The 26692-nt window shown below is 36.4% G+C and overlaps 3 protein-coding genes across 6 annotated transcripts in view; 2 read left to right on the forward strand and 1 right to left on the reverse strand.

Annotated features, from left to right (window-relative positions):
• The window catches only part of LOC137043654 (F-BAR and double SH3 domains protein 2), a 141606-nt gene extending 140650 nt beyond the window's left edge, over positions 1-956 (reverse strand). For both annotated transcript variants that reach the window (XM_067419968.1, XM_067419967.1), the window contains exon 1: positions 761-956. In XM_067419968.1, coding sequence (XP_067276069.1) covers positions 761-781 — 21 coding nt within the window. In that variant the 5' untranslated portion in view covers positions 782-956. The remainder of the gene's footprint in view (positions 1-760) is intronic.
• A 1536-nt stretch (positions 957-2492) lies between these two features.
• On the forward strand, positions 2493-10890 carry LOC137043318 (P2Y purinoceptor 2-like). 3 transcript variants are annotated; one of them, XM_067419559.1, is made up of 2 exons: positions 2493-2628; positions 7391-10890. In XM_067419559.1, the coding sequence occupies exon 2, from the start codon at positions 7403-7405 to the stop codon at positions 8396-8398; it is 996 nt and encodes a 331-aa protein (XP_067275660.1). In that variant the 5' UTR covers positions 2493-2628; positions 7391-7402; the 3' UTR covers positions 8399-10890. The 3 variants fall into 3 exon arrangements, with proteins under 3 accessions (XP_067275660.1, XP_067275662.1, XP_067275661.1); XM_067419561.1 differs by lacking the exon at positions 2493-2628 and adding an exon at positions 3728-3777; XM_067419560.1 differs by lacking the exon at positions 2493-2628 and adding an exon at positions 4896-5004.
• Positions 10891-15684: 4794 nt separating this feature from the next.
• LOC137043334 (P2Y purinoceptor 2-like) lies at positions 15685-19294 on the forward strand. Its single transcript, XM_067419588.1, has 2 exons — positions 15685-15754; positions 17555-19294. Coding segments are annotated over exons 1-2 (990 nt in total). The 5' UTR covers positions 15685-15752; the 3' UTR covers positions 18543-19294.
• The last annotated feature ends 7398 nt before the right edge of the window (positions 19295-26692 follow it).

Raw genomic sequence — 26692 nt, forward strand, 5'->3', positions numbered from 1 at the left:
ACAAGACAAAGCCTTTTGCAAAAAAGTCAAACGTCACCTTTAAGGATTTTACGCTCTAAATGCAATGCTTTTGTGATTAAAATACATAAATGTGTGTGGAATGATAGGAATACAATGTTTTTGCGAGGGAATTTCACATTCCTCCATACAGCCTGTGGGACATGAGTTTGAAACCCTACACCCCTGCTGTCACCTCTGAGAGAGACAGAAAAACATCGTTCTGTAGGACATTTGTTTTTAAACTCACATTTCCACGACGTGAATGACATTTGGACACATTCAAGCGAGGTGTGTAACCAAATGTCAGACTTTAGGGTTAGAATAATCGTCGGCGGTCCGTCTATTTGACAAAAGCATGGAGACTGGGTCCAATCTGAGTAAAAAATAGACAAAACGAGACTCTCGTGGCTGCATCGTTTAACCGTTATTTGAGAACAAAACAGCTCCTAAAACACTCATTTATAATGTCTGGTAAAATATCTGCTGTATTTTAGGATTATTCACGACCGCTGCTTCTTTTAAAACAACAATAAAACAGAACTGGTTGAAAAAAACTCTTGTTACACGTTTCCGTTACAAATAAACTAATACATTGTTTCAAAACAAACAGCAGTTGGAAACAAAGTTGCAACTTCGGGACAATGTAACAACGTTGCAAATCACATTTTTTAAAACCTCTCTCTCTCCAACACACACACACACACACACACACACACACACACACACACACACACACATTGTTCCAACGCTGGTTTCTTACCTTTCTTGGCGGAGGCTGCATGTTTGAACATTGGCACAAATGAAGTAAAATCCCAAAGAAATTATTCCTGGAGCGCTCGAGGTTGATGAGTAAGAAAAAAGATTCAGACTGGGATTCAGATCTGAATTCAGACGGCCATGATGAAGCAGGTCCAGTCGGGCAGACGCTCAACAAACACTGCGGATCAGGGGAGAAAGTAATGAAAGAGAGAATCTGCCTCCAAAGAGCAGACTCGAACCATAAAAACAGCCCAACAGCGCCCCGGACCGGACACACCGAACCCCGCTATACGAACCCTACTACGGCGAAGGCTTTGCTCATGAATATTAATTACGTAACGGGACGTTCGCTCACTAGGCGTACCTGATTGGCCGCCAATGGTGCGTGGGCAACAGTCAGCTGGTTATTTTATAATTAATTGAGTTGTTTGATTGGACAATCCAAGAATGCGCCAACGTCGAAACGAGTTCATTAATATTCATAAACTAGGTCTTCGCCATAGTAAAGCTAGTAAATTTCGCAATTCGAATTATTCTTTATACTCAGGATGAAAACATAAGACATTTTTATTTACTTCTGTCAGAGTTGCGGAAATAATAGATTGATAAAATTAGATAGATAGATAGATAGATAGATAGATAGATAGATAGATAGATAGATAGATAGATAGATAGATAGATAGATAGATAGATAGATAGATAGATAGATAGATAGATAGATAGATAGATAGATAGATAGATAGATAGATAGATGAAGACTTTAGATGCAAAAGTTTCTCTTTAAAATTAGCTTTTTCGTCAGGCTCCTATGTATTTAAGTTGCTACTGGTAGCCTACTTCTGAATGGGCTTAGGCTGGGATTTTGTGGGTTTAAAGTAATAGTGATAGTATTTTATGAACTTATACTATATGCAAAGAGAGCATTCACTCCATATCGTTATTTCATTTTTGACTGAAGTGGTTTTTAAAGGCTTAGATAAATAAAAGAACTATAGAAAGACAGACAAACAGTTCTGGAATTAATAAGACTGATATAGAAGGATATAGGAAGAACAGAATAATAGCCATAGGCAACATATATCCTATAAAACCACATGCTTTGGATGTTACACAATCATGCATAATACTAAACCTCCCATTTATTTAAATTTTTATTCTTTTAGAGTTTATTCTTATTTCACTATGTAATTCTCTCGGAAAATGACGAGACGTGTCACAGTGGAAGAAAGTACTGAAAGAGAGAATACATCTTTAAAAAGCAGTCAAAACTGTTAGAATAATGAAATGTAATAAAAACTGATGTATGGATGTATGGAAAAAAATGTAGTGATCAAAACGTGACACAAATGAAAACTCTTTTAGTTTCTCCTTTGTCAACTCGAGATACCAGCTTTGCTTACTTTGGACATTTATCAACTAACTTCATGAGCTGAATGCCTTTAAAAACTAGTGAAGGACCTATATGCACGCTGGGCGGTGATTTTCCTTCACTATTCACTCCAATGTTTATTTTAAAAGAAAATAAATGCATACGTAATTCAAATGTACATTGTATGCAACACGAATTGCACCAGAAAGCAAATAGAGTTTAAGATCATGGAAAACATAAATTCAGTCAAGTGTGCCCAAACATTTGTTGTACGTGCAGAGACTGACGAAATAAAGTTTAGCTCAGGTTCATAACTCTTCTGACTCAGGGTAATAATTAATTCAGTTTTGTGAGGCAAGTCAGACAGCAATCGAACACTTTGCCTTTTGTTCTTTCTTTGAGTCGCATAAGAAAGCTCACAGACCTCACGGATGCAAATCTGATGAAGCTTGGATTGCATTGGAACTGCGAAGGTCAACCTGAGAGCTAAGAAGGAACAGGTCAGTACAAAGCCCAGATGTTTTGGTGGTTTTGCATTAATTTCATTTATTCAGGAGATTAGGTTTTGCCAGTGGGCAGAATATTTTGTTGTATTTACACTGTAAGTAAGTGGTTATCCAGAAACACAAACAATTTGCTTCATGTGGTAACATCTAAACAAAATGGTTTTAGTAAAGCCATATTTACTTTTAATATGAAGTCAGACTTTATTAGATAACAAATACTAGAACAACATAACGTTAAAACAGTGTTAGAATCCCCTTTTCAAAGAAAATTTCCTGACAAATTAATTTCCAGTTTCTTTCGGGCTGTGTAAAAATTCTCTTCACAGTACTGTTGCCAAGACGTTAATTATTGATAATTAGCATACGCCTTTCTCCTTTGCCAAACTCTGCAGGGTTCTTGCCAAGGGCACTATTCTGAAACATGCATGATGCAAAGCATGGTAGTTTTTAAGTTGTTAGTGCAGATAAATCCAATAATAAGTTTATTAGATGAATAGCAAAATGTAACATTTGTCCCTAATTTCCTTCCAAAGCTTTAATGTATTTTGTGTTCTGCAAAACACAAAGGTGTTAGGCAGAATGTTCATGTTCTTTGGCAGGAACCATTCCCTTACGAAAAAGAAGTTTATTCAAGTGTGCTAATATTAGTATACGTTTTACTAAAAAAATAAGAAAGTCTACTTTGTCTACTTTTTATGCACTGCTCAGAAATATACTTAAAATTTCACTTAAGTGACAATACTGACAGAAAAAAAAAATTGGCCTACTTGTCTTTTGATCGAAATATACTTAAAAAATATAATTCTAAATACTTGGCTTGTGTTTGCTCTTTTGGTTGACTAGCCTATTACACACGGCCTTTTAAACTTTGTTGGAAAATACTGATTTATAAAGAAAACAGATATGTTCCTAATTCTGAGTGTCTGAACTTTTGTGTAGGGCAGTCCACTGGTAACATAGGAATTTACTTTAAAATTTAGGCCTGCTATCCCCGCCATTGACTGAATTTTCCAGCTATCCATGTTTTCAGTGTTATACAGTAGGGGGCGCTATTAAACAATTTCTAATTTCTGAAAGAGTACCGAATCTCTGCATCAAAACACAGATGAAGATGAAACAAGTGCTTAGATTGCTTATGCAAAGGTAAAATAACATGCTCATCAAACATTAAATAGCATATATAAGTTCAAAACTGCCTAATGTTTCTGAATGAAATGTCGAAGTGGGAAGAGGAAACTGTGAAGTTCTGAATCAGATCTGTAGTCTTAACACAAAAGTGTGATTTTCTCAGCTTGTTTGCTTGACGGTGCAATAGGTAATCTGGGAAATGCTAATTTTAGCCTGCTAGCATCAAAAGTATCCCACCCTCCCTTCAAATGACATTAAATTGGACCAAATTAAGTGACTGAACAAACATTTTATGGTCCTCAGCCTTCCACAGACGATATATTTATAACAATACATTTAGGCTGTTAAGCATAGAGATTGATATCAGGATATGAGGAGACTTTCAACCAGAATAACACAAAAAATATAGATATTTGCCCACAGTGTTGATAAAAAAATATGCATAAAGCTAGAATGAATGAATTAAATTACAGACAGTTAAAGGTATGTTATATTGCAAGTATATAACAAAATCTAATTCTAATTAGTAACACACACACACACACACACACACACACACACACACACACACACACACACACATACACACACACACACACATATATATATATATATATATATATATATATATATATATATATATATATATATATATATACACACACACACACACACACAGTATAGTTGCAGTAAACAAAAAATGTTGTATTTATATAGCTGCTTAAAGTTTACTACTGTTACACTTAAAGTAGAAAGTACTTTTATACAAAAAAGTCCAGGCCAGTTTCATTTGTATTAGTACACTCACAAAATAAAGTTAAAGTTACTTAAATATACTTAAACTTTACTTTACTAAGGTTAATAAAATGAACATGAAGTATACTTATTTTTACTAACAAGTATAACTCTAACTTGACATTTGAAATAGATTATTGAAAGTCTTGATAAACAGGTGTGGTCTCATTCAGTCTTTCCTCATTCAGGTAACCCTCCCTCCATTCTGGCATGTTATGTGAGTCTCTCTGAATGACTGACATAATATTGGCTGATGCCATAGCCTATGAGAGCAGGTTGAGACATGTAAACACACACACACACACACACACACACAAATACACACACAGTGAAGAAATGCAGTATAAACTGGCAGAGGTAAACCCAAAGCAGGTCGATGTAGGTAGGCAGCATAAAGTAGACACAACTGTTGGTTACATTGCTGAAGGACCCAATGAAAGTATATACGTGAGTTACTTTAACAAAAAATCTTTCTTTTAATTGTGTATGTCTGCAATGTACTAAATGAGGATTATGTTAAATACAAATGAGTTTTTATTTGATTTTTATTTGATTTGCTAGATTGTAAAATGATGCTGTAGACCCAGCTATATTTAATAAGTTAAAATAAATGAGATTAATACAAATTTGGTTTATTGATAAATAAAAACCTGGTTGCATTTTGTTTATTAGTGCTACATTACAGAAATCTTACTTCATTTCATTTATATATGACTGACAAATATGCATTACATTGAGTTCAGTCATAACTTTTTAACATTTTATATGTAATTGAAATGCAAACATTTTCAAAATAGAGGTCAGAATTTTGACAGGTATTTTGTAAAAGATATCAGCATACAAGTTTTTTAACTAACCGTGTGTTGTTAACCGAGCGTTTCCAAGTATTTTATTGCTGTTTTTCAAAGCCCAAGGCAGAACACGAGCTTTTGAAGTAGCACTAAAAGATTGTTCTGGTAATCACACTCCTTATACGACATTATACAAAACATAAAATAAAGATAAATAAAGATAAAAAAAATAAAATAAAGCCAGAAAGTAGTTCAAAACTTGCTAAGAATTTCCTCAGCTGTTCCTCCAATATTTGCTCTAGATGTATATCAGCATCAAATTACATATATGACTCAAACTACTGGAACATAGCAATTCTAGACATCTTGACGGTTTTACAGTTGCAAAATGTAGCATTTAATTTAGTTGTTTCCAACTTTGGATTAAGTTGGATTAAGTTTCATAATATTTTGAAAATTAATTGTTTTCACATTGAACAGATTTATGCTGTTTCTAAAGATTGAAATAAACGTAACTATTAAAACATAGTATGGTTAATTTACTGTACTTATGTAGGGTTATGGTAAGCTAAGGGTTTGGTTTAGGGTTAGTTGCATTATCCATCATTTATTGGTATTACTATGGTAAATACATATAACTATATGTAAAAAGTGATTAAAAAAATGTTACCAAAATTATTTTTCAATATCGATTACTGAAAATATGATTATTTAAAGGTGCACTATGCAATTTTCCGTCCACTGGAGGGCGCCTATTCTAAACAAAGGCGTAGTTTGATGACGCAAAGTTTGAGTGCAGCATCTAGGGACAATGTGGTCTTCACCTCAGAGTCCTGCACGGGTCCATTTTTGGAGACCCGCCCCAGCCCGTACCCGCAAGGTTTAGCACCAGATCCGACCAGTGACCCATAAAAATATCAAAATTAAATCCGCAACCGCCCAGATCCGTTAATATTTGGCCCGTTACCTGACCCGTGCCCGCGATAAATCACACACGCTAAAATCATTCAAATTAAAATGCTTTATTTTTTATCTTGCACCTCTCTCAACATCAACAGCATCATGAATGGGCTAATGAAATAGGCTAAAGTGCCTTTTAAAGACTCGTTGTCAACAATTTCATATACTCACTCCACTCACCAACTTTACTTTTACTTCATCTTCATCCATTTTTGGAGACCCGCCCCCAGCCCGTACCCGCAAGGTTTAGCACCAGATCCGACCAGTGACCCATGAAAATATCAAAATTAAATCCGCAACCGCCCAGATTCGACCCGTGCCCGCGATAAATCACACACGCTAAAATCATTCAAATCAAAATGCTTTATTTTTTATCTTGCACCTCTCTCAACATCCGGTTCATTGGTTAAAATAGCAATTTTCTCACAATTTACAAATAGCTGGAAACATTTGGGATATTGTAAGTACTCAACTGAACAAAATATATAAGCCTAGTGGTTTTTGGATATTTTACTGAAAAAATACTACATAGTGCACCTTTAAATAAAATTAATCAATTTGATGCAAATTGTTATAAACTGCCATTTTTTTAAGTATAGCAGATAATAAATACATTTAAAAGAATACTTACACCAAAATTACTATGTTGACGTAATGTCAAATTATAAAATTTTATAAAAAAAATATATATTTTATTGAAAATATATATATATATATATTTTATTAAAAAAAGTATTGTGAAATTTGGTCACACTTTAGATTAGAGTCCAATTCTCACTATTAACTATTAACTACAATTTTTTTGCCTCAACAAACACCTAATTAACTACTGCTTATTAATATCTAGTAAGGCAGTTGTTAAGTTTAGGTATTGGTAGGATTAAGGAATATAGAATATGGCCTTGCAGAATAAGGCATTAATATGTGCTTATAAGTACTAATAAACAGCTAATATCATATGCACGCTAATAGCAACTAGTTAATAGTGAGAATTGGGCCCTAAACTAAGGTGTTCAAAATGTGTTTGGTCCATAGTCTCATTGTTTTCATATGATTGATTTCATTGTCTTTTTCTCTGATAGATTTAGATCAGAATGGCAATATTTAACACTACTGGCACAACCAATGGCAGCAATCAGTATCACTGTGTTTTTAATGAGAACTTCAAGTACATTCTCCTCCCGGTGAGTTACACTCTGGTGTTTGTGGTCGGCCTGGGGTTGAACATCACCGCCATGTACATCATCTTGTTTAAAACCAAACACTGGAAGCCCAGCACCATCTACATGATCAACCTCAACGTCTGTGACACTCTTTACATCCTCACCCTTCCGTTTCTGATCTACTATTACGCCGATGAGAACGACTGGCCGTTTGGCGAGCCGATGTGTAAGCTGATTCGCTTTCTCTTCTACACCAACCTCTACGGAAGCATCCTCTTCCTCAGCTGCATCAGCCTACACCGGTTTTTAGGCGTCTGCCACCCGGTGCGCTCTTTGTCCTGGATGAATGGCCGTCGCGCTCGTTTGATCTCTGTGGGAATATGGGCGACAATGCTGATCTTTCAGGCCCCGATCCTTTATTTCTCCAGGATGAAAAACAATGGTGACATACGGGTTTGCTACGACACCACCAGCAAGGAGCTCTTCAATGATTTTCTGGTCTACAGTTCGGTGGTGATGTTCCTGCTCTTTGTCCTACCGTTTGGGGTGGTGCTGGTCTGCAACGGGCTGATGGTGAGGAAACTTCAGGAACCCGGTGTTGGGGGAGGACCAATGTCACAACGCTTTAAGCAGAAGTCGGTGAAGATGATCATTATTGTGCTTCTGACTTTCATGTTGTGCTTCTTGCCTTTCCATGTGAACCGCAGTATATACTACACCTTCCGCTACCTCGACAAACAGGTGAGCTGCTCGATGCTGGAGTACGCCAGCATGGCCTACAAGGTCACGCGACCTCTAGCCAGCGCAAACAGCTGCATCGACCCCATCCTCTACTTCATGGCAGGACAGGGCTTCAGAAAAAGCATCAAGAACAAGAAAGCTAATGCAAGATCGGAAAAAATGAAATCACCATCAACCTCTTTATAATGTGAAAGAGCAAAAATAAAATATCTCAGACTACTTACAAAGGATTTTGGGTTGGCCATGACAGGGCCACACTCGGGGAAGCAAAATTTGATGAATAACAATCATCGTTGTTGATGGAAATAAAGACTCCATTTGGAGTCTCTGAAATAGAAAAATGTACAAAATGAGTGGTCACATTGACACATTTTCGCCGGGCAAACATCCATCGTCAATAGCGTCAAGATGTATAAAGCATAGCTCACACAGAAGTCACGTTCAAATCAAGCTTTCTGTTGGACAACGCAGTGAATTCGCGGGACCAAACTGAACACAAGTGAAATCTGCATTTCGAACGCACTGAACATTCCTATTTGGATTTCGCTGGGCCACAGTAAATGTGACTGCACCTTAATATGGAACCATTTGGTGTTGTATAAATAGAAGGACCTTGTGACCCTTTCAAAGGACGATATGGTGAAGACCATGTCGCTATATATAATCTGCTCTTTGACCAGTGAGGTCTTTTCATTCTGCATAACTGACACACTGGTGGGGAAGTTAACTCTGCTTCTGTAAGAAACCTTTCAAAGTGACAATATAGCCTATATATAGGCTAATTAAGTTTTCATTAAGTTTTGAAAAGAGGTGTGTCGGAACGGTTATTACCAGCACAAAGCCAAGGCATTTCCACTAACTGACTTTGGTTCAGTTCCAGGATGAATAAAATCAGAGAGAGTCTTTATGTGCCTTCAGTGGGACAAAGGGAGTAGCCTAAAGCGTAAAGTAATATTAAATATATTACATGCAATACATTACTACAATTTCTAAAACTATAACTGGAATAAAAGAAATTATAGCTACACTTAAAATATAAAAAATGAAAAGATAAAAATAAAAGCTAATTCAAACCATTAATAAATAATAAAATAGCATAGGCTATTAATAATAAAATAAGCTTAAATAGGGAAAACTAATACATGACACAATACATACATTTAAAAAAAAAAAACTTTGATAGAAAAGGAGAGGTTGTACATGGGTGTTTCACAGGTGTTTCATTTCAAGGTTGTTTGATTTTCTACCATGTCTACACAGAGGGGTGTGTGATTTTAATTTCAGTGATATTCAGTGATTTTTTTTTTTTTTTTAGCAAAGTAAAGGAATTTGTGAATTGGGATTTGAAATCTAAGTTAAATGTAAATGTTGAGAATTGTATTTATTATTTCAGCATTTGATTTATCATCATGGCCTATCTCTCTGCATTTTAACCTGGGATAGGAAAGCAGGATATTTTAACACAGAAAAAAACATATTTCAGCTGGAAATGATTTTCAAATCTGGTTGAAGATTGCGGTTGTTAGTCCTGTAAATAAGCCTTACAAAATTGTTTTTAGAGAATATATCTTGAATTAAATAAGTTTTTCTTGCTTAAAACAAAAATAAATAAATCAATAAATCAACTTTCAGTGTGAAAAAATAAACAAGATATACATGCCTGAAAATAAATACAGAGGGTGGAGTGGGGGATCATTAGCCTGACGTGATCATACTCTAGTCAGAATATGAGTCTGAAACCATTGGGCTGTAATTATGGGGCGTGTTTTAACCGAACCAGGAAAAACCCAATTGGATAGACCTACAACCAATCAGAGCAACGGAGCAACGCATAAAGTTAGTTGTCAAATGTCAACAGAGCTCAACTGCACTGTGTTGCCAAGTCTGCGGTTTTCCGGCAGGTTGTTTTCCATGACCGTGGGTTGAAGGTTAAAAAGCTATTGGGCGGGTTTTGTTGTTAAAACTCGGCAACCCTGTCTGCACACATACTGGAATAAGTAACGTTTAAAGAAAAAGATGAGTGTAAACGATCTTTGCCGGTATTGTAAAGAAAAAGAAAAAGAATTTAAGTATACACAGAGTACTTACCAACACAATCATCATTTCTGAGAGAAATAGTGAAGGTGAATGCATATACAAACAAGCTCTCCATTTAGGATTAGAACAAATTAAACCCAAGTGCCTTTGATGACGTGGATGATTACGTTACTGTTAATCACCATCGTCTAAAGCCCGCCCTGACAATTTCATTGGTCCAAAAAGTTTCTGTTCGGGCATAATTACTCCTCTTTGGTTCAAGTCCAGACCAGACTGCCCGAGCTCAAATGCTGTGGGCGGGGCTGAGTTCGGCTGGCATCCAGGCTAGGGGATCATATATGGCTGAATTTGATTGATGGCTAGGGTTTAATTAGGACAATGTTTTTTTCGCGTTTTCAGAACGTGTTCAATGCAACAGCTGACCGCGATAGTGGCACTTTAGCTCCACCCACATGAAATGTCTCCAGCCGCTCTTTTTTATTCAGAAAGACTCGGTACAGCATATCTGTCTTTTATAAATATACTGTATATATTTTTTGTTTTGTCAATGTATATTGGATTATTATAAATATACTAAAGATGGTACTGAAGATTGACATTAGATTGACTGTGTGTGCCCTTTAAGCCAGAGGATCTGATTCTGTGTTCTGTGATTCTGAAGCCCGCCCACTGACTCTGTAAACGATGTGATTGGCCTGACTAGAGTTTGGTTTTTCAAGCTCGCAAGCCTGCCCTGGCAGCAAATTACATTTGCTGCTGCTAGGGTGCGTCTAGATTTCTAGGCTAGTGACGATGCGCAAACCACATAAAGAATCATTCCGCAAATAACTGCAATTCCAGGTTTCAAACAGAGATGGCAACAAAAAGGCAAAACTTACAGACTGCAACAAGGATGTGACGTTCAGAACATGGTAACTATAGTAATTAGGTTTGGGGAAAAAAGTAATTCTGAAAATAAAATAAAATGTTTATATCTGTTCTCATAAAATATATAATTGTGATGTTCTGTAAACAAACTTTAAACCTACTTTTTTCTTACTGTTAAAAATGTTCCCTTACCGTGAAATCTGTTTATCTCAAATGTCACCAGTTGTCACCAAACATGTTTAATTCTACATGACTCTCTTCAATGTGTAAATAGCATCTAACAAACATTTGCAAATAGTGCGATAGACTTAGTGCAAATAGCATCTATTGGCATTTGCACTTAGTTCAAATAGCCGGTGGTGACTGCATATTGAAGGTTTGGTTATGATATCCTGGACGCTGAACACATTTGGCATTGCTCTACAATTCATAACTATGTAAAAATTAAGCTATATATATATATATATATATATATATATATATATATATATATATATATATATATATATATATATATATATATATATATATATATATATATATATATATATATATATATAAGATGGAAATCTTATTAGATTGTTTTATAACAAATAAGTTAACATAAGGGCGAAGTTCAAATAATTTTGCTACTTTGGTTTAGGTGGATGTTGTCATTTTTGTTGTGTTCCTGGTGTGCACTGTTGTAATATAAAATGTATTAAAAACAATCCAGGTGTTTCTTTGTTTTATTCCTCTTATCAAAATATTTCAAAGAAAACATATTTTGTTGGGTTTTGGAATAGTGTTTTAATTTCACAAACTTCTCATCAGTTGCATAAATTAAGCTGAAAAAAGCATACACAGATTCATAAAAACCCATATACCACCAGGCTTCTTTGGCATAGGCTAATATTTTCAGTCTATTATGAATACACACTTATTGTAATCTTGCATAGGCTATTTTGGAATGGATACGATATAAATGGGCACAGATTGAAATTTCTCTATGCTATGATTGTAATAGCATACTATACTAGCCTAATTGTCACAGTATACAATGTATGACAGTATGCATATTTTAAAATAATTTATAAAGAGATCATAATGTAGCATTTTTGAAACATTTGTTTTACATAATATTTATTTAAATAGTTGGCAGTATATTCTGCAGTTGGCAGTACAGTTTATTCTCCATTCCAAACTGGTCTAACTGTCAATTTCTGGCTCAACCAATAGCTGGTGGAACAGTTTGAACTAATTTTACTTTTATCCAGTGCTGTCAAATCGATTAATCATGAATAATAGCATGTAATATAAAAGTTTTTATGTATGTATGTATATATATAAAAAAATAGAGACCACTTAACATTGAGAAATCAAATCAATGTATAGTTGTCTCTTAATTTTTTCCAGAGCTGTATGTATATATATATATATATATATATATATATATATATATATATATATATATATATATATATATATATAATACTCTTGCTCAAAAGTTTTCATACAACTTGCAGAATCTGTGAATTAAGTAATTTTAATGTAATGAAGTAATTTTAACAAAATAAGTGAGATCATACAAAATGCATGTTACCTTTTTTTTAGTACTGTCCTGAATACAATATTTTACATGCAAGATGTTTACATGTAGTCCACAAGAACCCCCCCCCCCCCCCCCCCCTCGTTCCCTGGATGACCCATTTTTTAAGATTCATGTATTATTATTATTATTATTATTATTATTATTATTATTATTATTATTATTATTATTATTATTATTATTATTTTGATTGTTGTTCATGAGTCCCTTGTTTGTCCTGAACAGTTAAACTGCTCAATGGTCTTCTGATAAATCCTCCAAGTCCCGCACATTCTTCAGTTTTCCAGGACCTTTTGCATATTTGACACTTTTGAACCGGATGAAGATGTCCAAATTGCATGTTCCTTGGGCCAGGGTTTGTAGTCCTTAAAAAGCCATTTCTGTAAAAGAAAATATCTCCCTTTGCTTTGAACTTTGAGTGTTAGTTGAAAACGGATCTTTTTAATTTAGCGTTTGTTGAGAAAAGACAATGTTTAGAGATCATTTCTTGATACATTTATTATATTTTATTTCATTTGATCTTTATTTGTCTCACTTTATGAATTCTATTTTGTTCTTTTTTTCTTCATTTGTTTTAAATTCCTTTGTATTAATTGGTTTGATATATATTGCTTATGTCTCTCTGATATTGTGAAGCACTTTGGGCAATTGGAATTGCAGTCAAATGTGCTATATAAATTAATAAAATTGAAGTTTGGCGGCCGATACGCAACAAACTGTAATACACTGTGTATTATGACATCTTTCTATCAGAACCAGCATTAACTTCTTGAGCAATTAGAGCAACAGTATAGCTTATCTGTTTCATTGGACCACATGGACCAGCCTTCGCTCCCCACCGGCATCACTAAGCCTTGGCCTCCCGTGACCCTGTCATCGGTTCTCCACTGTTCCTTCCTTGGACCACTTTTGATAGATAATGACCTCTGCAGACCAGGAACACCCCACTAGAGCTGCAGTTTTGGAGATGCTCTGACCCAGTCGTGTAGTCATTGTCACACGTGTGTGCAGGCAGCTAGACGAAGCCAGGTACAATACAGTTTCTAAGCATAATTTAATTGTAAATACTCCAAAGACAGCTAGACAGGCAATTGCACAACACATCTAACATAACAGTAGCCTGACAAGCCAGACCCACATCAAGATCCGAGGGGCGGGAAAAACGGTTGTCTTTCAAACTCCCTCTGCACGCAATTGGATAGCGCTACAACCAACCAGAGCAACGAAGGTGAAGCAGAGCTAGTTAAAAGATTAAACTTTCACCGTATCACTGAATTTTACCTATATTCAAGTGTTGATAAAAAAGGAATGCATTAAGCTAAAAAGGTGTTTTTTTTTTTTTTTTTTAAAGAAGCAGCTCTTTATATTGATATATTTATTCTATGGGCTATTACATTTTTGTGAAAATAGTTAAAAACTCTGGCAGTGGCTGCCAACTTTCTTTAAATAGCTGGCAGGGAAAGAGTTAACAGGACACAGCTGAACTAAACTAACGAGGATAACCAAGGAAACAGACAAGTGGCAGACACAAAGTGACAATCATGTCATGTGACATTACAGCCCCTCCTCTGAAGGCATGGCCTCAAAATAGACTAACTTTGCTCTGGTGAAGGGTAGACAGATGACACAGGATCCAGGAGGGACCAGGGCGGAGCCGATGGAGGAAAAGGGGTGACGACTTCAGGGGGCTGACTTATGGAGGCGGAGACCAGGATGTAGCCATAGAGCTGCAGAGCTAAGGCGACACTGATGAGGTGTCCTGGTCATGGAGGCGGAAACCGTAGATCCACCAGCCATGATGGATCTGAAGACTGGCAGACCCACGGTGAGCACACCTCTCTGATGGTGGACTGAGGGGGAACTGATGGGCTGACAGCAGCGGAGGCAGGGATAAGGAAGGTGGAAGAGTGAGGCTGGGAGTACAAGAAGCCCTGGCGGTGCTGGTGGCTCAGGCTACGCTGGAGCCGTCACTGGACTCTAGTCATGGAGAGGCTTAAGGCCACCACTGCCCTAACGAAACAAAAATATACTGCCGTATATTGGAAAATATGGAGGCATCACAGGACTCTGGACAGGAGACAGGGTCTTCTCTGGACACTGGAAAAGGACTGGAGACGTCCCAGGACAAAGGTTGGGGAATGGAGATGTCTCCGTCCAAAAGTCAGTGAGCCAGTGGTCCCTCGCTGGTTCTGGAGACATCACTGGACTCTGGACAAGGACTGGAGATGACCCAGGACCAGTGGCGTAACTTTGTTTTAAAAAGTGTAGTTAATTGTATTAAATTGTATATGGTAGAAAATTAGACTATTAGTCAAAATAAACTTTTTGGTAATGAAATATGAGGTTCAAACTTTTGACCACTTTCTTTAATAACTACATAACACAACGTTTGGACTTTTACTTTAAGTTTACTTTGGACTTGCAATACTTAAGAACAACATTTTTTGAATACTTTTGTACTTTTACTTAAGTGTGGTGCTTAAAGGGGACTTCTACTCTTTTCTACTGAATTTCTACTTTTTTGATAGAGCACTTGTACTTTTACTCAAGTCTGGGTCTCTAATACTTTCTGGGAACATGTGACAAGTAAACTGAAAGTCAGCACATACTGACAGTCATGTGACAGTCATCACAATTTGGCCCCTGTCAAACTCGCTCAAATCCTTAAACTTGCCCATTTCCCTGTTTCTAACACCCATATATGGACACAATTTTCACTTGCCATTATGAAATTATCATTGTTATTCACTTTACCTCATAATATTATTCCTGATCGGTATATATTTTAAGCTACAACCTTTATGTTAGATGCAATTAATCAATTTGACAGCACTACTTTTAACATACGTTGTGTGAAGCTCTCAGCAGTGATTGGTATGTCATTGTCATTGACTGATGTTCTAACCAATGGGAGCTGGCTGAGGCGTGTTGACATAAGAAGTACCGCCCACAATGAAGAAATGTAGCATGAACAGGCAGAGGAAGAGCAGGACTGTGCAGGTATGAAGGGCATGAGGGGACATTCCTGAAAGTGTCTGTTGAAAACACATGTGAGTATATTACTTTACTTTTTTTGCTTACTAAATGTCTAGTTTACAAAACTGTATATTTAATGTGTTTCATTATGCAATGTTTATTGGACTTCTATATAAAGATTTTTAAAAAATGCCTCCATTGTGGAATATCTTTTTAAAATAATTATTATAATGATTAAATTTAATTTATATTATATTCTTCTATACATCTTGACTTAAATATAATGAATGTTACAACATAACAATTCATCCTAAAACAAAGTAACATTAGACAGTCTGCAGTATAAAGTTCAAAACTGGTAATAACTGTAAATATACCGTATATGGGGCTCAAATGTCTGAGACCACATTAATAAAAAGACATTGATCGCATAATTATTTGTAAAGATTTTCTTCCTTTATGATTTTAAAGATCCTCAAAACATGCTGAAGAACATGATCATCAGGTTTTAGTTATGACAGCTCCAGTGGTTTTTACAGTAAATCATTTCAAATGTTGAGTAAAGTTTTGGTTATGACAGTAAAGCATTTGAAATGTTGAGTTAAGATGGTGTATTGAATTATACAACATAAACAGACACATACTATATGCATGTTTTATCTATCTATCTATCTATCTATCTATCTATCTATCTATCTATCTATCTATCTATCTATCTATCTATCTATCTATCTATCTATCTATCTATCTATCTATCTATCTATCTATCTATCTATCTATCTATCTATCTATCTATCTATCTATCTATCTGTCTGTCTGTCTGTCTGTCTGTCTGTCTGTCTGTCTGTCTGTCTGTCTGTCTGTCTGTCTGTCTGTCTAGAGAAGGAGGGTGGGGGGTTGTTAGAGTGTGGGAAGTGCGTTCAGGCTTTTTGTGAAATTAGCTGTTATTGAGCAATCATCATTGTTGAGAGGAAGTTCTCAGGAAATTCTCAGGAGGTTTTGAAGATTCTTTGTGGCTTGATTTGCTTCATTGGTCGATATGATGTGTTATTTTCTGGCAGAAATTAGAGTGCTGCCGGGCTGTATGATTAGCAGAACAACCATTTTGTACTTAGTTAAAAGCGCATTTGTGCATCCCCAGAGTTTGGAAGAAGCCATTTGAAATTACTTTGACACTGTTGAGAACAGCTTTCCGGGAATATTTGTATTTGTAGTCTGCCATATGCATGACAGTATCAATATGGGTGTGTGCAGTTTGTGGACATTTACCACCTCTAGAGAATAGCATGTGTGGTCTATGATCCTAGAGAGATGCAACACTGATCACATGTTCCATTTAAATATTGTAGATAAAGATTGGTATCTATCTATCTATCTATCTATCTATCTATCTATCTATCTATCTATCTATCTATCTATCTATCTATCTATCTATCTATCTATCTATCTATCTATCTATCTATCTATCTATCTATCTATCTATCTATCTATCTATCTGTCTGTCTGTCTGTCTGTCTGTCTGTCTGTCTGTCTGTCTGTCTGTCTGTCTGTCTGTCTGTCTGTCTATCTATCTATCTATCTATCTATCTATCTGTCTGTCTATCTGTCTGTCTGTCTGTCTGTCTGTCTGTCTGAGCATTAGTTTTTCTCACCTGCTTTGGTACATACTTAAATTCTCAAAACTACTAGTCATCAAAAAGCAATTACTCGTTTTTTATAGCAAACTTCAAGTGCTTCATTCATGCAATTGATAATTTACAATTGATTAGTTTATTTAGCTTTTTTGTCTCAATTTGAATGTATAATATAATATCAATATGTACATTTAAGCTTCCTATTAGATATGATTTCATTGTCTTATTTTTTGACTGCAGGATCAGAATGGCTACGCTTAACGACACTGTGCCAACGAATGATAGTTTCGTGTATCGTTGTACCTTAAAAGAAGAATTCAAGTACATTCTCCTCCCGGTGAGTTACACTCTGGTGTTTGTGGTCGGCCTGGGGTTGAACATCACCGCCTTGTACATCATCTTGTTTAAAACCAAACACTGGAAGCCCAGCACCATCTACATGATCAACCTCAACGTCTGTGACACTCTTTACATCCTCACCCTTCCGTTTCTGATCTACTATTACGCCGATGAGAACGACTGGCCGTTTGGCGAGCCGATGTGTAAGCTGATTCGCTTTCTCTTCTACACCAACCTCTACGGAAGCATCCTCTTCCTCAGCTGCATCAGCCTACACCGGTTTTTAGGCGTCTGCCACCCGGTGCGCTCTTTGTCCTGGATGAATGGCCGTCGTGCTCGTTTGATCTCTGTGGGAATATGGGCGATCATACTTATTTTTCAGGCCCCGATCCTTTATTTCTCCAGGACAAGACTTAATGGTAATGTTCTGGTCTGTCACGACACCACCAGCAAGGAGCTCTTCAATGATTTTCTGGTCTACAGTTCGGTGTTGATGTTCCTGTTCTTTGTCCTACCGTTTGGGGTGGTGCTGGTCTGCAACGGGCTGATGGTGAGGAAACTTCAGGAACCCGGTGTTGACGGAGGACAAATGTCAAAACTCTCCAAGCAGAAGTCGGTGAAGATGATCATTATTGTGCTTCTGACTTTCATGTTGTGCTTCCTACCCTTTCACGTGAACCGCAGTATATACTACACCTTCCGCTACCTCGACCAAGAGAACTGCGACATGCTTCGGCTCTCCAACAACGCTTACAAAGCCACGCGACCACTGGTCAGTATCAACAGCTGTATAGACCCCATCCTCTATTTCATGGCAGGACAGAGCTTCAGAAAATCTATCAAGCAATTAAGCATGAAGACTGACAAATCCCTCTCAACTTTACTGTAAAGACAAAAAAGGGCCCATCTTAGATGCCACAGAAGAGCCTTTTTTAATTGTTCCTCAAAAAACCTTTCAGTGTAGTTCAATTGTTTCCCCAGTGTGAAGAACATTTTAAAAAGAAGCTTTTTCCACTATAAAGAATCTTTTGAGAAATGGAACGGTTTCATGGATATTAAAGGCTCTAAATGAAACCATAGAAGCCAATAAAGAACCTTTTTTTCATGAGTACATTAAGAGTGCATACTCCTTTATTTATGCTGTGGAGTAGGCCTAAGTTGTGCAAGACAAGATGGTGAACTTGGTTTAAACATGTGGAAGTGTGAATGACATGCTTTTCGGTCTGTTCCTTACACAAATACTGGTTTGCATGAGAAGAATTGGAATATAGCAAGTTGCAATTATATGCATGACTGCATGCGGTCAGATAATAATTGTATCAGTGAAACATTTTTAAGCTGTATTTATTTATTTTGTATCTCTTTATAATGTATTAAAGATTTATCAACATTACTGTATTGTATGAAACAAGCCGCTGGAGCGGAACAAAGTTGCTTGAGAGCAGTGGAGATTTTATTATGCCGCAGATGACCGCTTCTGCTTCTTCGGGTCATGCATATGTGAAGTAACGCAGCTCTGTTTTATCATATTAAAGGACAACTACGGTGAATTTTTAAGATTATCTTGATCATTATATCTTTGTGAGAACAGTCTATAGAAAAAAAAACGAACCGTATTGGTGCTTGCAACTCGGAACTATTACAGTTAATGCCCAGAGCCCCCCACCAGCTAAAACGGCAGCTATGGGGGCATGAACGTAAAGGGTGTCTTTGTGCCTCTTAACAGACACAAAATGCAATTAAAATGTCTGTCCAACATGAACAGGGCCCTTACATGACAACGAGATGCGTTTAGCCACTTAGCCATTGTTTAAATTCACATGTTTTAGACGGCTAGCTGTGTCTCTGGCTAAAGTCTCGTGGGAATGCCTTTGTAGCCGGAAAAAAGGCAAATAGTCCAGTCGAGAAGACCATCGTGTGTATGAAGAGGCTCTGCTCATTGGCTCGATGATTCTCAGTATTGAACGTGTCCAAGAGAAACGGTTTTCGATTCTGTACTGCTGATCCGAGGACCGATGCACTTTCAGTTAAATGCGTATGCTCAATATCAGTTGCTCGTTGAGTTCATCAGTTCTCTAAGCAAAACATGACTCAGTTCAGTGAACGGTAATATATATAAACAGTATTATAAACGGTATTTATATTCGAAGGGACTGTCACTCTTGTCAGAAAGTGAGTAACTAAAGTAAAATGTGTGGTCAGCGCTGATTTGAGACGCGAACCGTTCAGAATGTTTCAGTCCGATTTGGCGAACTGGTTCGCCCGGTTCCCTAAAAAGAACTGGCGGACATCACTAGAGTGATGATCCGATCGGGCTCACAATTGAAGAAGATATTGTTCGCGTTTGTGCCTTTCCGAATTGTGAAAATTTGCAGCGAACACTTGACTAACGTACACGGACACAACACAGCCGGGCCGGCTGAAGAAAAATGCCATTCCGTGGTTAAAGACAGGTGCAACCACTGTGTGGAGGTAATGTAAACTTTATTTATCCTTCCATTTGGGCACACACGGCTTGAGGAAAGATGTGCAGTAATTTAAAAAAATCTTGCTTTAAACACACGACGCTCCCAACTGGACTGCCTTTTTTCCGGCTACCGCTGAGTTCCCACGGGACTTCAGTGCGAGATACAGCTAGCCTTCTAACACACTGTTTAGATGAATTTAAACAATAGCTAAGTGGCTAAACGCATCTCGCTGTCATATAAGGGCCCTGTTCATGTTGGACAGACATTTTAATTGTATTTTGTGTCTGTTAAGAGGCACAAAGACACCCTTTACGTTTATGCCCCCATGCTGAGTGGGGGCTCTGGGCATTAACTGTAATAGCTCCGTGTTGCAAGCACCAATCCGTTTAGTTTTTTTTTTCTATAGACTGTACTCACAAAGATATAACGATCAAGATAAACTTAAAAATTCACTGGAGTTGTCCTTTAAATAAATTTGAGTGTTGAAAGTTATGTTATAAAGCTACTCTACAGGGCCGTAACCACATTGAGGGGCACAAGTCCCCTCCAATAATTGGAAATGGCCAAATTGCCCTCCCTAATATTTGATATTTCTTAATGCTGTCCTGCATTACACACCAGTGATGCGCAGGTCCATGTATAAACAACCCTCATCCGACTGACGTTTTCAGCTAAACCACCCGCAGCTCGGACCGCAAAAAAAAATTTATATTGTAACGTTACACTACCCGCTTCCTGACCCGCATTTTTTAAAAGTAGTAAATGCTCCCTGGCATAATATCCATTAATCCAGCCTGTGGAGGAGAAATGTTTCAGGCCCTGACTCAGAGGTGCGGTAGTTCTTGAGGCGGCCCATCATTGTCCATTTCAGCTCTAGATGCACATTATTGATGAACGCGATGTTTATGTTTCGACCCTGCTTGGAGAATTCATCAGCAGGTCAACTGAGAGAAAGCCCACTTTTGAAAAAGTGTGAAAGCCCTTAGGAGCACAAAGTCGCAAACTGTTCTTTTGTCTGAATGCTGTAAGGCGTATGATATAGCCTAGTGTTGTGTAATAAAGTCATGATTTATTAACTTATTTCATTTAGTTTTCTTAACAATTAAGACGCATGTTTTTATCCAGTGCGTTTTTCTCCCGACTTTCCAAACAAAAATCCCGCCCTGGAATGTATACGCCAAAATGAGTTTATATCATTTTATGAAATCAGGCATTTTGTCCTGCATCATTTTTATTTCAAACGACCCGACCGATGACGACCCGAATATCATTACAAATATTTTTGGATGACTCGTAACCGTGGGCACCATTGAAATAGCGGGTTGATCCAATATTTAATTTTAGATCAACCCGCACATCACTGTTACACACCGATCTGTTGCTGGTCTGCCTCAGCAGTCTAACAGCCAAAAGGATGGCCAATCAGCTCAGTGTAAGGCGGGGCTTAATGTTCACTCAAAATGAGTGTGAACCCCAACGCAATGCTTTTAGTTTTTAAAGTGAAAGAGCGCATGCTTGGTAAGATATAAGTACAAAACTGATATGTTTAACGACCCACAGTAACGTACAGTGATTGAAGCTGCTCAATCTTTTATGGTCTTGCTACTCTGCGCTCCGCTCAGCGGCTTCTATGAGACACTTGTAACATTGCTGTAAGCTATTGATATCAGGTGTGGTAAAACATAGTACTCACAGTAAATCAAGGTTTAAACAATAAGACTGTCTTGAACTATAACAATGATAAAGTTGTTCACCTGTCTAATAAAAAAACACAATATATTAAAGCATCTCTGTTCTGTGGTTTCTAAAAAAACTCTATGGTCCCTGTGCTGGTTAAAATTGTTTATTTCTCTGGAATCAAACATTCTTGGAAACATTTGGAATAATGCAAGTACAATAAAACCTAATATTGTTCTAGTGGTTTTGAATATTTTAAACCACAAATCTTACATATTGTGCCTTAAAAAGCATTTTTACTGTATTTTTTATTGAAATGTGATTTTTAATCTTGGTGAGCATAAAAGACTTCTTTCACAAACATTTAAAATCCTACCAACCCCAAACTTTTGAATGGTACTTTGTATTACCAGGAAAATCATTGCATATATACAATATGTAAAGATGAATTTCCAGATTTCAAACTGCAGTAAAGTTCTTTATTTCAAGTGTATAAATATCAAGAAAAAACAACATTAATGGTAATAAATAAAAGCAACGGCAATACAGATCTACGTTTCCCCCTTACCTTGTCATTCTAGTAGTTAATCTTTTAACAGCGGTCTATGTCTCTAGCTCTGACTATAGTCATATATGATAGTATTCAAGAAATGATTGCAAACAAACACCTGTATATTGTATAAAAAGTCATTTTATATAAAATATGCATGTAAATGTCAGTAACAAAACTGTGATGTTATACCCTTGAGTAGCCTTGCCTGCCTGTTTGTCTACTTCTTCTGAATTACAAATAAAACATAAATAAATAAATACAAAGGAAGGAAAGGAAATGAGTAATATTTCATAATAGGCTATATTTAAGTTGTGATGAAAATTCCATTGAGGACATGCTTTTCATAACCAAGGTGTTTGACTCATTCAGCTTTGAATGCAACAGCTCTTGTAGATTCTTGTTTCTCTACATCTTGTGTACTGATGCTACATCCTGTAAGAGTAAGATCTTCACACAGAATTATGTTCACACCGCAATATTCCATTCGATATTTTTCATTACAGATTTTCACAACATTTTCCAGTAGAGATATCTAAACATTCTTAATTCAAGATGCATTTACTTGAGAAGCAGAATGACATGAAGTGGTACTTTGAAGGGCAAAAAGTATATATATATATATATATATATATATATATATATATATATATATATATATATATATATATATATATATATACAGTATTTACGTGGGGAACAGGACTTTAAAATAAAGTGATACCGTTTCTTTTATACATAATCAATGAGTAGATTTATATTTCTCTATCATTTTTAAATTCGCTCTTTGCAATTCTTCACTGTAGTTACCTCACTAAAGCTACACACTACACAGTCTTGTACCTTTGTTTTTTTGTGCAAATTATTTGCTTTAAATCAAAGATTGTAATGTTATTATTCCCTTAGTAGCTGTAGGCTTGGTTCTTTGCTTATAATGCTTTAACAAAGACTTTTTTTAAAACCCATATGGGGAAAATTAATGGAAAAAAAACTTTTGGAACCATTACTGGGCGGGCACTGTTGAACCCCCAAGAAATTCAGGTAATTAAAACTGGATTTCAAGACTTTTCAATGAAAGTGTCATTGAAAATTCAATCGAGTGTCTACTGAACCAAGCCGCTTAATAAAAACTTGTTAACCCTTAAATGCATGAAAGTTTCTCTAATCATTATTATATATTCGGGTCTTTAGCGACCCAAATCTGTATCTAACACAGATGGATCTCTACCTGTCGCGATAATATAAAACTATTCTGTTATTAGAGTAACAGCTATACAGAAAAATCAAACAAAGCATATTTTGTTACCTTTTGGAATGGGTTCAGTTTGAGCAGATGTTTTATACCATCATCACTGTCTTCGTCAGAGCTCATTTCCCAGTACATTCAGCATCAGGCTCATAATCGCCACCTCAAAACTATCATTTTCAACATCTTCAAAATCAATATTTTGATTGCAGACAGTATCTGCAAATCCACCATCAAGTAATATTAATATTTGATTGTGTTCAGCACTTGCTCTGCAGTTAATCACTGAGCCATTTCAAGTTTTGCTGATGATACTTTCTATACTTTTGTTTTTTGTCTGAGGTAATATGAGTAAAACGTCACTTGTTGTACACACATTTTATATATTCCACCTTGTGGAAAAAAGGTGAATTGCACTTATTTACTCATCAGATTCTGTTATTGTTGTGCAGAAAAAAAATTGTTGCACTGTTACACAAAGGTCATTAGTGACCCCATACAATTTTTACCCAAAAAATATTTCAGAGAAAAAGCGATCAAGATTATCATGTTATTGGAACTTTTACACTATTGGTTGAAACTTGAAAAATGAATGATTAGGAGGATAGTGAATGATAGTCCTGGGTCACTAAAGACTTGAGCTATGGGTTTAAGCACATTGATCAGAGATGTGTCTCTCTTGTGTGCACTCGAAAGTCACAGGGAAAGAGGCACTTGACCCATTCATGTTTCCAGATCTTGGAAGATCAAACCCTTAATAAACCAAAATATAGTGGTGACCAAGATTATTATAACACCAGATAGATCTGAAAATATAGACATTTTCCACCTCCATCTCATAATGTTCCTGAAACATGCAGATGATTGCTCTGACCATCAAATATCAGATGAAGTGAGTCGTACTGTTTTCATCCACTTTTAACTTTAATATTTGATGTGTCTACCTTTTGCAGAAATTACAGCAGCACCTCTGACTGGTATAGTGTCAATATATTTCCTCTGAGAACTTCACTAACGTTATCCCATACCTTCTGAAACTGAAGTTAAAAAGGCTTTCCTTTAAAGGGATCATGAATTGAGAAATCAACTTTCCCCTGAGCTTACATAATGGTCATGGTAATATAAGAATATCATGCAAGTTTCAGAGCTGAATACCTCCTTGTTACTCAAAGAAAAGCTTTTATAGACACCAAGCCCAGAAAACGATCGTGTGCCACATCTTGATGTCATCGTGTGGCAAAACACCACCTTTACAGAATAATAAGCACGTCTAATTCAGTAGCCCGCCCACCACAACAAAATTATGTGAGTAAAACATGTTTTTAATATGTAATAGTAGTCCAGGGGCTTTGTGTTTTCCAGACGGGCTACCAAAACGGATGCCCGTCAGTAGGCTTTTGAATCTTAAAGAGTGAAATAATATTCCTTTCTTGATCTGGGAACGCACGCACGCACGCACGCACTCACGTATAACCACCATTTGGCAGGCCAAGTAATAAAAAAATTATATTCCAATTAGTTGTGGGTGGATGAGAAATAAGTAATTGTGTTTGTTTGATAAAGATGTTTACGAGCTCTGTGAATAATTATTCTGGCCGGTTTCAAAACAATCCCTCCCTCGTGTGAACTGACAGGGGAGCTGAAGATCATTAAATATGCAAATCTTATCCAATCCTAACTGTGTGCATTTACTTCTGAATCTCCAGTGCGTCTCCCATCAAACTTCCAAATCTCCTATCAAAACCGATGTTTCTTGAAAGATCCTCAAAACCAGTACAGAAAATAGCCTATTACTTATTAGTTGTTTTTTGAATGTAAAAAACACATTAACGTCATTAGCTGACCTCAGACAACAGTATAAAAAAATTTAAAAAACAGTTCATGACACCTTTAAAAATACAATAGATCTGTCCAGTTTATTTTCCAACTCGCCCCAGATGTGCTCGATGGGGTCAAGGTCCCGACTTTGTGGGGGCCAGTCCATCGTTTTCAATGTTCCAGGAGATCCCTTCCATCACAGGTAGTTTTGGCAATAGTTAGGAAAATGTTTTGGGTCCTCTTGGAGATTAATTCCAGGCCGAAAAAGACCAGGCTCCCAGATGCCAACTGTTCTTTTTTGTATGATTTACTTAAACATTTTCAGATGATGCCAAGTGTTCTAATAATTTTGGCCACCACTGTAAATCCAAATGCTTTATACTGAAAACAAGACCAAAATATTGCAATCCACACATTTCCACTTTCATAACATCATAATCTTGATCGCTTTATGAGGCCAGAACATTGCTATTACCACGGTGTCAATCATTGCAATTTTGGGAGTGATTTGTGTTCCCTACACACACAGAACAAGAATTTAGGGGACTCACTCCCATATGTAAAATGCGGTTGTCACTCCGGAGGCTTGTGCACAGTATGTACGTGGCCTAATATCCTACACGTTTGATAAAGCGAGGTTATAGCAAAGAACCAGACAGCTAGTCTGAGGCACTACAAATGTTCTTTGAAATGATAATACTTTTAAAAGTAGCAATACATCTATTTTAGCTTAGAGCAAGATCTTCTCAGCGGCCTGTCCTCAGATTTATGTGGTGTATTGTAAAATATATTGTATTGATATACTTTACTGTTTTCTTCTTCTTCTTCTTTTAGGGAAAAGCTTTCTAAAAGCTGTTTAATCAAGCCAATAAGCTGAAGGTTGTGGTGCAAAAGGGGTTTAAATCTAGGGTTGTTTCTATCTGAAATATTAAATTCTACTGCCATGGTCAAAAGGTTGTGAACACCTAACAAGATTGTAATTTTTAAGGAATATTGCTGTTACTATTTCTACACCACTTACATTGGCACCCTTTTTAAATTATGGAACAATTAGCCATCTATTCTTTATCTTTAAATAAATGATAATGTAAATTAAAAAATGAAGCCCAAAAAGTATTTGGACACTTAATCATTCTTAAAGATGTCTATATGCCATTGCAAGAGATGACAAAATCATCACAAACCAATCAGTATTCATTTTGAAAGAAAGACATTAGCAAACGTTAGTATATCATTTGACAAATTATACTGTTTAAAACTATAAAACAATAGATCTAATT

Source organism: Pseudorasbora parva, chromosome 16, assembly GCF_024679245.1.
Source record: "Pseudorasbora parva isolate DD20220531a chromosome 16, ASM2467924v1, whole genome shotgun sequence".
NCBI classification, from domain to species: domain Eukaryota; kingdom Metazoa; phylum Chordata; class Actinopteri; order Cypriniformes; family Gobionidae; genus Pseudorasbora; species Pseudorasbora parva.

Excerpts from the sequence above, each read along its gene's own strand:
- LOC137043318 (XM_067419559.1), top strand. The coding sequence starts at position 7,403 with ATGGCAATATTTAACACTACTGGCACAACCAATGGCAGCAATCAGTAT.